This window comes from Marmota monax, unplaced genomic scaffold, assembly GCF_021218885.2.
Source record: "Marmota monax isolate L192 unplaced genomic scaffold, Marmota_monax_Labrador192_F-V1.1 WCK01_AAM20220418_F8-fsc00053, whole genome shotgun sequence".
NCBI classification, from domain to species: Eukaryota; Metazoa; Chordata; class Mammalia; order Rodentia; family Sciuridae; genus Marmota; species Marmota monax.
In genome coordinates this window covers 9,423,011-9,436,104 of record NW_026693153.1, presented here as the reverse complement: position 1 = coordinate 9,436,104, position 13,094 = coordinate 9,423,011, and the positions used below count along the sequence as shown (strand labels likewise).

The 13,094-nt window shown below is 33.6% G+C and overlaps 1 protein-coding gene across 1 annotated transcript; it reads left to right on the top strand.

The window, feature by feature from the left end:
- The first annotated feature begins 5,964 nt into the window (after positions 1-5,964).
- Positions 5,965-6,897, top strand: LOC124100054 (olfactory receptor 5AC1-like). Its single transcript, XM_046455363.1, has one exon. It carries the CDS (start codon positions 5,974-5,976, stop codon positions 6,895-6,897), a length of 924 nt encoding a protein of 307 aa, XP_046311319.1. The 5' UTR covers positions 5,965-5,973.
- Positions 6,898-13,094: the final 6,197 nt, after the last annotated feature.

The following is a 13,094-nucleotide window of genomic DNA, read 5'->3' as shown; positions in this document are numbered from 1 at the left end:
CCCATCTACCTATGGTCTCATGGAACGATCCCATAACATGCATGGAATGGTCCAGGGCCCCTCCTAAACATGGGTTGAGAGTTTGCATATGTTAACAGGAGCCCCACCCCACTTGGGTGCCTGCCAGAAATGTCAAGCCCTAGACCCCCAGAACCACCAACCAAGAAGATGAAGGAACTAACTCTGGAGGAGAAACCTCACAAAGGACTCAACAATACAAATGGACCTCATGTAAAATAACCGGGGGTGATATTAAAGGTCTTGTGGACCAAGCCACCAGAATGACCCCTTTGCCTAGTGGCAACCTCATTCCTGGGCCTATTGTGTGTAGCACTCACTGCTAACAGTGAAGCCCCCCATCAGGTAAGTTGGACCCTTGTCACTAGATCACCCCTTTTGGCCATAGCTAATTGGGAAAGGGCTTTACCTAAGCTCTTCTCTAATAACTCCAACCTACTGATCCTGAGTTATACATCCAGGAGGTGACAGTACCCTGGAATACTGACATCCCCATACCTACTCTGCTCATTAGTTTCTCTGTTGTAGATAAAGAAACCTAGTATACAGACAGTCCCCTCTATTTTGCTCCTGACAATGAAAATATTGTCAGTAAATATAAAATTCATATCTTGGGCTATCTCTCACTGACCTTAGAGTTATAGTTAGTGGCACCTATAGACATAGACTCCCCAATGGCAAATGCAAGAAACACTTGTTGCCAACATGCCCAGCATCACTTTTTGGAAAGCCCCCTTCAGATAATGATAGCATCCTGTGGAATCAGTGTGTCACAGCCATACCTTATCTCCTTGATAAGAGGAATTTCTCTGGGGGAGAACAATGTCTATGCACCTGGGTGGGTGCAGCCCCCTGGAATGTAAGGAATGTGCCCAAAACCACATGGGCTACTTCACTACCTGCTACATGGCACAAGCCATTACCAACTGTTATGTAGGAAATCAGTAATGGCATGATGAATATCACAACAATATTGCTGGCTACTAAACCCATCAAATGGGCAACAGCCAGCTAGATGAATGGATTGAAACTGATTCCAGACGCTGACAATGGATTTGTCTTTATCCAGAATTATACCCATACCCACTATACCCAAGCTTGTGTTACACCACTCTTTGCTATGCTAATAATCAACAATACTGATGGCATAAATATCACTCATACAGAGATCCGTTGTGCAGTCAATACATCCTGCTGGCTCATAAATTATCTAACCCCTGCTATAAAAGCTAAACATATATTTATCCTCAGAGTGCCCCCAGAAATCTGGTTTCCAGAGAACTTGTCCAAAGAGTAGAGAAGTCCATGGGACATGGAGATAAAGAATCTTTTTAATGAGATCCTGCACCAAACCAGGTGTGCACTTAGCCTCATCATCACTGGGATTATTGCCCTGGTAGCCACCATCGCTGCCACAGTCATTGCTGCTGCTTCGCTCAGAGTATCCAGACTGCTCAGACTGTAAACAACTTGTCTACTGCCATGGCAGAAGACTTTGCCATTCAAAATGACTTAAATAAAATGTCCCGAACCACTATTTTAGTCATTCAGCAAGAACTAGACCTCTACCAGGAACAATTAGATATTCTGTTTATGTTGCAAAGGTTCACTTGTGACCCTGAATTTTGTAGTATTTGTGTAACCCAATATGCTATATCTGAAAATGTAATCTTACACTTCTCCAATTTTTCTCAGATTATTAAGGGTACTTGGGATGCAAACTATGTTATGACTATGCGTAACCTTACTAAGGCAATTGTCAAGATCAATGAGACTAAGGTATCTATCTTGACAACCTCTTCCTTCTTCCAAAGACTAACTGAACATTGGAAAAACCTGATAGCCAAATTAACATCCTTATAAGGCTATTGCCTTGGTCCTACTGTTTATAATAGTGAGAATTTTTTCTTGTGTTGTGAGATGCTTATGTAATCATGTGAAGACCACCAAACAAAAAACATCAATGCTGGCTGAAGTCTTTGCAGCACAGTTATAGTGGGGAGATGTGGGGACAAGTGCATGGAGTACTGCATACATGGCAAACGTTAAGGGTGTTTGAGTGGCAGGCCACTCCCCTCATGCTAGGTGTATGATCGGTAGATCACTTACCTCATAGGCAAAGCCCTGGGCATGAGGCATGTGTTGCAGTTCCTGTGCTTGCTTCATGGCCCACTCCTCGATTTGTTGCTCTACAGATAGTTGGCAAGAAATTGTATTAGTGGATGCCTATAATCTGCTCAGCTACCCAAGTATATATACATAGTAAATGTGCAATAAAATAAGACCTGCTTCCAGATTGGGCTCCCAAGGTCTTGAATAGCAACTTAGGAGCCACACTGTCCTCTACTCTGTTCCCTGGACCTTCTTATTGGACAAGAAAGAGTCCACTCAGGGCAGGTGATCATCTCTCTAATTAGTTAGCATTAGAGTAAATAGTCTACAAATACAATACCCAAACCCCTCTAACTATGAATGGGAAATTATTGGTTATATTTTTAAGAATAGGGACAAAGATATTAAGGCTTAAGAATTGTAACCATTATCCCATGTGGAATGAGAAATTATTCGTACATTTTAAGTGAAAAGAGCATGCTTATAAATTGTTCGTAAAACAACGCAGTCTGTTTTCAGTGTGGAAAACAGAATTGGATAGTTCTCTCATCATATGTAGACAGTGTGGTTGGAAACATATTTAATAAGTCCAGGCAAGAGATGAACAACTATTGGATTGGTAGGTTAGTTGAAGAGACATAAAAATGGCTGGATTTGGGCTGGGGATGTGGCTCAAGCTGTAGCGCGCTCGCCTGGCATGCGTGCGGCCCGGGGTTCGATCCTCAGCACCACATACAAAAAAACAAAGATTGCCACATCAGTGATCATAGCAGCACAATTCACAATAGCAAGACTGTGGAACCAACCTAGATGCCCTTCAATAGATGAATGGATAAAAAAAATGTGGCATTTATACACAATGGAGTATTACACAGCACTAAAAAATGACAAAATCATGGAATTTGCAGGGAAATGGATGGCATTAGAGCAGATCATGCTAAGTGAAGCTAGCCAATCCCTAAAAAACAAATGCCAAATGTCTTCTTTGATATAAGGAGAGAAACTAAGAACAGAGCAGGGAGGAAGAGCATGAGGAAAAGATTAACATTAAACAGAGACGAGTGGTGGGAGGGAAAGGGAGAGAGAAGGGAAATTGCATGGAAATGGAAGGAGACCCTCATTGTTACACAAAATTACATATAAGAGGTTGTGAGGGGAAAGGGGAAAAAAAACAAGGGAGAGAAATGAATTGTAGTAGATGGGGTAGTGAGAGAAGATGGGAGGGGAGGGGAGGGGGGATAGTAGAGGATAGGAAAGGTAGCAGAATACAACAGTCACTAATATGGCATTATGTAAAAATGTGGATGTGTAACCGATGTGATTCTGCAATTTGTATTTGGGGTAAAAATGGGAGTTCATAACCCACTTGAATCTAAGGTATGAAAGATGATATGTCATGAGCTTTGTAATATGATATGTCAAGAAATTTGTAATGTTTTGAACAACCCACAATAAAAAATTAAAAAAAAACAAAAAAGAGCAAGTTTTCTCTTACTAGGAAAAAAGGAGCATAAAATAGATAAAATACTGATTACTATAGTACTTTCATTACGTTTCAATATGTAGGCAGTATTTTTATTTACTAGCATATCAAGAGGCTATAAAGGGATTAATGGACTTTTGAACAAATATTCAAAAGTTTGCCAAGTAATATATTTTAAATTATTTTTTCTTCATTAATTAATGCATATATTAATTTTTTAAAAAATTATTGAGCAATTTCTAGGTACCAGGCTACATGCTAGACATTTTTGAGCCTGTTTACAAGGCTACATGGATCTATGGCTGAAACCATTATAACAAGAAAGAAATGTAGTCAAACAGAGAGGCAATTAAGTAGTATGATGAATATTATGAAAAGAAAGGTTAGTGTGTCATGGAGCAGAGTGGAGGCCCACATGTGGCTGAGAAGATTTGGTATAATTTGGATTTGGAATATATTCTAAAGGTTTATAATAGTATCATCTATTAGGAGGTGGTATATCCTAAAAAAATGCTCTACAAAATAAAATTTTGTCTTAATTAAAAAAAAAAAAAAACCAAAAAAACAAAGATGTTGTGTCTGCCGATAACTAAAAAATAAATATTAAAATTCTCTCTCCCTCTCTCACTCTCTCTTTAAAAAAATGGCTGGATTTAAGACATCTTTAGCAGATAGAACTTACAGGACTTGGTTGAAACAATGAAGTGGACGTGAAGTTAATATTAGGAAGTTTCCATAGTTTATTTCTTGCATAAAGAATTGATGGGTTTCCTATTCCCTGAGATAGGAAATGCTGAAAGAATATCAGGTAAAAAAAGGTCCTAATCTCAGATTTAAAAATGTTAATTCTAAGGAACATTTGTGATTTCTAAATGGAAATTGGTTTATCAGGCACTTTAGTTTGTGATAACTTTAAGAGAAATAAAAGAAGTGAAAAAAGCTCACAATAAACTATGTTGAGTGATTATAAGAAAGCCCTTACGGTGAACCCTCAGGACATAATTTGTAATTTTAATTGTTATAGCTAGCTGTGTGGATGATCTGCTGATTAGCTCACAATGCCCAGTAGAACAACTTTAACTTCATCCTACTGGGAATCTCTTATAAACATTCAGGGAATTTCAAAAATTTTTAAAGAATGAGTTTAAAATAGAAGAAAGAAATGCTATGTCCCTTCAGTTTGGAGTTTTTGCTGAATATTGCTGAAAAAATAATACTGCTTCTGTGTATACCTTTGTTACTTTCAGAAAATGAGCACATTTCCAGTTTTCCAGTGTTTTACAGGAATTGGGTGAGAACATAGATTTTCACAATTTTCTTCATTATAATTTTGCAATGTGTCTGTCGGAACACAAAATATCTAAGTAAAAAATTAAAATTGTGAACAAGATTTTTTTTTCAAAATCAGCAATCAAATCAGAATAGATTAAAGAAAGTAAATACCATTTGAACATTTTATGATGCAGTTAAATTTTTTACTGTGTGTAGTTTGCAAAATTGTTTAGGAGTTTTGAAATAAACTGATAGAAAAATGAAAAATGGAAAATTAATAGTAATCAGAAAAATCCAACATATTCAGAGTTTATTTTATAATGTGAAAAGTTTCTTAATGAGATATAGGTTGTGTTGATTGAATCTCACTTATTTGTATCCTTGTAGAATGAAAATTCTGGCTTAAGGTTTGTACAGCTGAGTGCAATAAAAATGCCATAATTTCATGGAATCATAAGAATATTGACTAAAGTCATTCCTTGTGTCTCCTTGTATATAACATGACTCTTGAGAAAAAAATCTATAAAGCTTACTGGTTCTTGGTTGAATGATACATTGTAGGAACTAAAAGCAGGAATATTAATAATTTGGTAATTGGACTTTATGAAGAAAATTGGAGCAGTATATTCAGGGCAAAATCTTTTATGCTTCTTAATTTTTCAACAATTTATTTTGTTGTGTATATTAGGATTCTCTGTGGGTATTTAATGTTAGAATTCTAAAACATTAGTTCCTCATTTATTTTCAGTGAAAAAAAATAGCGTGTCACAATTGTTTCTAATGCTCATCTTTAATTTTTTAGAGAAGCATCCTAAATTTTTATTTTACATTTAGATAAATAGTATTTTTAATGTTTTCACACATTAAAATATCTCTTGTTCTCTAAGTATTAAATTATCAGTTTGATAATTCATTGTAGAGAAATGAAAATAGATATAAAATAGACAAAAGTAAAATTTTAAAACTACTAATCAGATGAGAAATATCTCTTAGGAACATATAATCACAAAAACAATCACTGTTGTTATGATTAATTTTTGACTGTTCTGTTACTTGATCTTACATTTTAGTGATTGTCCAGATCAAATATGGAAGAAGAAAATATGACTCTGGCGACTGAGTTTGTTCTCATGGGACTTACAGACCATCCAGGGTTGCAGGTGCCCCTGTTCCTGATGTTTCTTGTGATCTACCTCATCACCATGGTGGGCAACCTTGGCCTGATTGCTCTCATCTGGAAGGACCCCCACCTTCACACCCCCATGTACTTATTTCTCAGCAGTTTAGCCTTGGCTGATGCATGCACTTCATCTTCTGTGACCCCCAAGATGCTTATCAACTTTTTATCTAAGAATCATAAGATATCCCTAGCTGAGTGCTTAACACAGTTTTATTGTTTTGGCTCCAGTGCTACCACGGAATGTTTCCTTCTGTCAGTGATGGCCTATGACCGCTACGTAGCCATATGCAATCCCTTGCTGTATCCAGTGGTGATGTCCAACAGCCTCTGTACTCAGTTTATAGGTGCTTCATATTTCGTTGGTTTTCTGCATTCAGCAATTCATGTGGGTTTGTTAGTTAGATTAACTTTCTGCAAGTCCAATATCATACATTATTTCTATTGTGAAATTTTACAACTATTCAAAATATCTTGTACTGATCCTATAGTTAATATACGTCTGGTTTTAATCTTTTCAGCCATTATACAAATCTTTACTTTTATGACTATTATCATCTCATACTTCTATGTCATCTTTGCCATCCTGAGAAAGAAGAATGAAAGGGGCAGAAGCAAAGCCTTCTCCACCTGTGGGGCCCATCTGCTCTCTGTCTCTTTGTTCTATGGCACTCTCTTCTTGATGTATGTGCACCATGGGTCTGGACCAACTGAGGACAAGGAAAAAATGTATTCTTTATTTTACACAATAATAATTCCCCTGCTAAATCCTTTTATTTATAGCCTGAGGAACAAAGAGGTTATAGGTACCTTAAGAAAAATAATGAAGAAATAAATGTTTGTCACAGAGATTTCAGACTATTTCTTTCCAGTCTTAAGGGAAACGCCCCAGTGTTATGAATTAACCACTACTCTGCCATTTTAACACACAGTCCATAAACTCTGCATGAACGAAACCAACTTTACATTATGTTTCCTTGGATATGGCCCCAGTGCTAGTTTGGTAATATTGCCCATAAGAAACTTATTTGAAAACATTGTGCTCAATTTTATCTGAGCTTTTAGCTTTGGCCAATTAGTTAGATTACCTAGGAACTTCCATATTTACAAGTAATAATTGTCAATTTATAGAGAAACAGTGAGAAATGTTTATTGAGAAATAGTTTTAACTGATGTTGGCATATATATTTACTTACATATTTAAATGAGCATAGCCCACTCTTCTGGATCTGCAAATTAATAAGTCTTTGCGTTTCTCTGCCATGCACAGAAACTCTAGCTGAGCGATAAAAATGGAATTCTCTTTTTGTTAGCATACATTCTTAGGAAGAAATGTATTGCTTAATTATAAAAATTAGGAAAAGTTAGATAATAAAAAAATATTGGTGGATCTTCAGAAGAAAATTGGAAGCTGGAATGAATCAAGTATGGAACATCAAAATGATTCATAGCTCATCTATACAATTGAATGTATTTTATCAAGAATATCACATGTGACATTATATTTATTAATGTATAAATATTAAAATATTTTTGTGTAATAAAGGTGATTTCAGAGATCAGCCTTATGATTGCATTATTATTCCTATGATTTGAGGTAGGAATTGACTGGGCAGAAGGCAAGGAGACTAGCTAAGAAATAAGAAACAGATTTACTATTAAATATGGGAATAAAAAATGTGACAATGATTTCTATGTGTGTGTGTATGTGTGTGTGTTTGTGTGTGTGTAGAGAGAGAGAATGTAAGAGAAAGGGGTGGGGGATTTTTTTCTTTATTAAAATGATCATATTCCTGAATAGGAAGTAAATTAATGAGTGAGATTTCATTGGCACAATATTATATTTTACTATTATTATATAGAAATAGTTATCTCAGTTTTTTAGTAAAACAGTCATATTTCTTGAGCAATGTGTTTTCTTCAGCATATTTACTTTGAAAAAATAATAATACCAAATGAAAATTTAGGTTAATTTTTTTGAGGAATGAATGTATGCTTCTGTTTGAGCATTTGTAAAACACTTTAGCTTTTAATAAGTCAACAGTTCCAAGAAAAATACTATGAGATTTATCTAAAGAATAGACATACAATAAATATTTTCTATCATACATCTATCAAAAATGTTTCTTAGAAAAACTCAAATTGTCTACATTGTCTTCAGATTGGTTCCAGTAGGTCTTCAATAATAAAACAAAATAAAAATGTCTTTAAAAATAATCCATATGATTTAATTTGTTGTCTTTAAAATTTGATCTGTATTTGCAGGAAAGTTTCAGCAATATCATATAGTATACATGATTCATTTTGCAAAAGGTAACTAAATCATAATTTTCTTAGCATATTCATTATTCTATTTAATATATTATTTTTATAATTTATTGTTAGTATTTTAAAGGTAATTCTTAAATACTTCCAGTGATTTATGTCAAAAGCTAAATTTTCTTCATTTACATGGTACACAATTTTTTAGTCAGAGTACATGAAACAAAATATTTTTTCAATATTTCTTTAAATTTTAAATTACACATGTAATATGTAATTTATCAGGATTATTTTAAACAAAATCTCAGCTATTATAAAATATTATCATGTATGGAAACTTTTATCAATTTAACTGTAATTTTTTCCTCTACATTGAAATTCCCCCTGAGGAACTGACATTTAGACAACCTTGAAATGGAATTCTCTTTTTGTTAGCATACATTCTTAGGAAGAAATGTATTGCTTAGTTATAAAAATTAAGAAAAGTTGGATAATAAAAAATATTGGTGGATCTTCGGAAGAAAATTGGAAGCTGGAATGAATCAAGTATGGAACATCAAAATGATAAATAAATAAATCTGACTTAGCTAAGATGAAGAAAATGCATAAAGTAGGATATGACTCTTATTTCCTGGGAACCTGGCAGGTATTATATTATCAATTAAGTGATTGATATCAATGCATAGTAGTCATTTAGTTTGCTGGAATTGGTCTGAACTGATTGCTGATCTGAAATCATCATAGGTATATTGTTACACTTATCAAGATTTTATATGATATAATGTACTGAATATAGATGCACTGAAAGTGGAGGTAAGTCATATATCCCTCTAGATGCAAGGTGATAAACAAATTACTTATGTTAACTCATACTGAAAGACCCTCGACCTTCATGTCTCTGTGCTAATTTGATTTGTACTGATATCAGATTGCATTTAGTGATGGGGCATAGGAAGGTATATTTGGGTATCCAAGCCTTACAGTGCTGCTACTTTTCCTATGTGGTGTTCTTGCTCAAAGCTACATATACTTGGGTAATGTACTTGGCTAAATAGACATTGGGTGAGTCTATCACTTCTTGTGAGTCTGGTTGTCACAGTACACTTTAAATCTATGACTATGGTCTTATGAAATAACCAATGTGCTAAAGGATAAGAAAAGAGAATCTCTAAGATTGATACTGGTTTGACTTTGTTTCAATTGAGACTTTTTTTTAGGCAAATTATGGGGGGCAAATATTATGAATGAAATTTAGATAATATAGCTTCAAACCTGTAGGATTAAGCAAAGTAAATTAATAAAGGCAAATAGGAAAAATGGCTAAAAACATTGTTTAATTCTTATAATAGCATTATCAGAATAGGAACCCTATTAGGAAAATCCAAATAAATAAATCTGACTTAGCTAAGATGAAGAAAATGCATAAAGTAGGATATGACTCATGAGATATTTCCTGGGAACCTGACAGGTATTATATTTATCAATTAAGTGAAAGGCAACATATTTGCTGTCCAATGGTGGGAGAACAGGGCCCAATGACCTAGAAAGTAGAGATTTCAGATAAATAATTAGGGCATCTTGCCATCAGAGGAACACTGGAAACTTGATGAGTTTTTGCTAACCTAGATACTGAGACTGCATGATCAATGGAGTAACATTGTAATAGGGAGTCAATTAAGTCTAATGGAGGGAATTGTATGGCCTGAAAACTATGAACTTTAGTATGTATTCCCATTCTAAATAATGACACGCAATGGTTAAAGTAGAAATTTAACAGGCTACACTAAAAAGAGTGCCTGCCTAATTGATTCATCTAAGTGTTGATGAATAATCCCTGCAGAGGTAGTAGAAATGTTCTAAATGAAGGTACTTTATATTTAATATATATAAAACATAGAATTATTCTTGATGGTAAATGACTAATATAAACAATAATGAATTTAATGGCAAGGTAAACTCATCATGCTTGGAGGCATTACATAGTCTTCCTTTTAGAAGAACAGAGCATTATATAGACAGCCATGACAAACTTGTTAATAATCTAATATCCCTGAGTCTCAATGATGGAATAAAAGATCTGTGCTATTAAAAAAAGAAAAAGTCCAGCTGTATGGTCTAGACATATGGAATTTCTTATGGCTAATAAAATTAGGAAGAAAGAGAAATAAATTGGTGAAGTTATATATAAAATATGGTGGTGACTTATTATTTAGAAAGTGGAAAAGTCCTGGCAGTTCATTCAATTGTACTTGCCTCCCTGTAAAGACTCTAATTTGTTGATTTATTTCTGTTTTATATATCCAAAGGTACTGGGAAAATAAAGTAGGTAAAAAAGGTATACAAGAGGCTTCTAGTTAAGGCAGCAGAATGAAAATTTCACAATCTGCCTGCAGTACTTCAGCAGGGAAATTCAAAGTATGACTGGTCAAACTTGAATTGCTTTGAGGTGATGAAAGTTTTCTGATGTTATAGAAACTGAAACACAGTACATGTTACTATGGCTTGGGTGTTGTTTGAGGATTCCCCAAGGGTCCACTGTGATTGGGAGGCTTGATAATCAGAGTTATAGTACTGCGAAATGTTGTAATATATGTAATGCTGTAATGATGTTTAAAGTAGTAGATGATAATTTTAGTGCCAGGATAATGGCAGTTAATTTAGTTTGTTGTGGAGAGATTTGAGGCAGTCTGTTTATCATTAATAAAAACAAGTATTTTTTTGCTTATATTTATTTTTATATATTGTTAATTGATTTATAAGAGAAATGGTAGAAATCAAGGAAAAGGGAAAATGTGTAACATAACAAAGAGAATTGTCCATCAAGAGGCATGTGAAAAGCAATTGGTGCTAAAAAAATTTGTTAATGTGTTTGATAGTAGGAGAAAAACTCTAAGTATGGGAGAAGTAAAGTTGTTGTTTTTTTTTTTAATAAGTAAGGCATAAAACATGAATGTTTGTGTCTGTTAAAGAAAAAATTTTAGTATGACCATTAATAATTAATTCAGTGTACATATCAGCAAAAGGCAAAATATTATGGCCTGAAAGTGAGAAGAATATAAGTATTTTAATACATATAACTTTGATTATAAATAATAATTATTGTTGTAAAAGTATAAGTTTTTTTTTAACAAAAACTACTAATGGTAATGGCATATTAGATATTGAAAGTTGATTTATAATTATTGCTGACAACTTTTCTTAATTTTTTTGTAATGTCTGTTTTAAGGAGGGAGCTAAATAAACAATGGAGGCAGGGACCTATCAGTTTTTTAACAATGGAAAAAAAAGGAGAAAGCAGTTAGACATCAGCTGTAATTTTTAATTTATTTATTTAAGAAGTCATGTTTATGAAGAGCAATCTTATTTATGTTAATGTTAATTAATTTATTTTAATTGTAAAAAATAAAAATATTAGAAAAATGTAAATGATAGCATTAATTTTTTGTGTTTAAAAATTTTAGAAGCAATGGATATCATATTACATTTTAGACATTTTTTTCTTTTCTTTTTTTTTAGAACTTAAGACTTTGGCCACCTAGAAAAATTTGTGGAAAAAAAATATGAGTTAGAATTTTAAAGACATTTATATTAGTTGATTTGAATTGGATTTATATATTTATTTAAATGTTAATTGATGAGTGTTTATTTGTTTAAATGTAAATTTGGTATTAAGTATACAATATATAGACACAGGACAGGCCTGTATAATTGGAAATGTCAGGTATAAAATTTAATAGTCATGATGGACACTGAAATTAAATGTTTTAAAAAGCTGGATGTTTGTCCCTGATAGTCATTAGATTTATTTTTAACATCACCATGTTTATATCTTTCTAGGGATTTATTAAAATAAATTTTTAAATGTATTTAAGAGTTGACTTTGGAGAATGGATAAACATGAGTGATGATTTGTTGTGGATTGGAAAGAGTAGCGTATGGTAGCCACAGGGAACTTTTGGACACTTGTGCATTTTTGTTTCCTACCATAAGAGATAGTACTGTAATATCAGTACCAGTATCCAATAGCCTTGTAATTGGCTATTTATTTAAACAAGGAGTTAATTTAGGTCAATCTTTAGTAATTGGTAAACATGTTTCAATGACAGTAGAGTCAAACCTTGTATTTCCCTTTTATTTAAAGGTTATTAAGTTGAAACATAGGGAATCACAATCACCTGAGCAATAGAAGATTTTTTGGCTTAGGTTAGAAAAACAGATTTCCCCTCCTTTTTTTCCTGGGTTGGTAGGTCACAATTTTTTAAATACAGTAAAAGGTAACTGCTATATTTTAGTTGGCTAGGAATTTGTTTAATAGGGCAAACAGCTAAAGTATATATTTATTTCCTCCTCCATTTGTCATATACACTTAGTCAAAGGAGATTTTATTGGGCGTGGCAGTGGTGGGGGAGGAGAGTGCTGTGAAGGCAGAGGGCATGCCTCCAAAACACAGACTGTCACAGCTGTTGTTAAGGAAGGGGATATTTGAGAGGACTTAGAGATAGCATTTTGACAAGGATCAAGGATAATATCTTGGATGAAGAATGAAGGATTGAAAACATACAATAAGCAGAATAAAGGAAATATAGTTTCTTATCAATTTTATCTGATGGCTTGAAATGGATCTTGACTATATTAGTTATTTGTTAATGTTTGGACTTTATTATCCTGTGACTGAAGTAAGGGGCTGTGGATCAGTGGATGTGTATTAGTAGGACACATTTCAATGGATTAAGGTGTTCATCTTATAATTAAACTTATAATTATTTATCC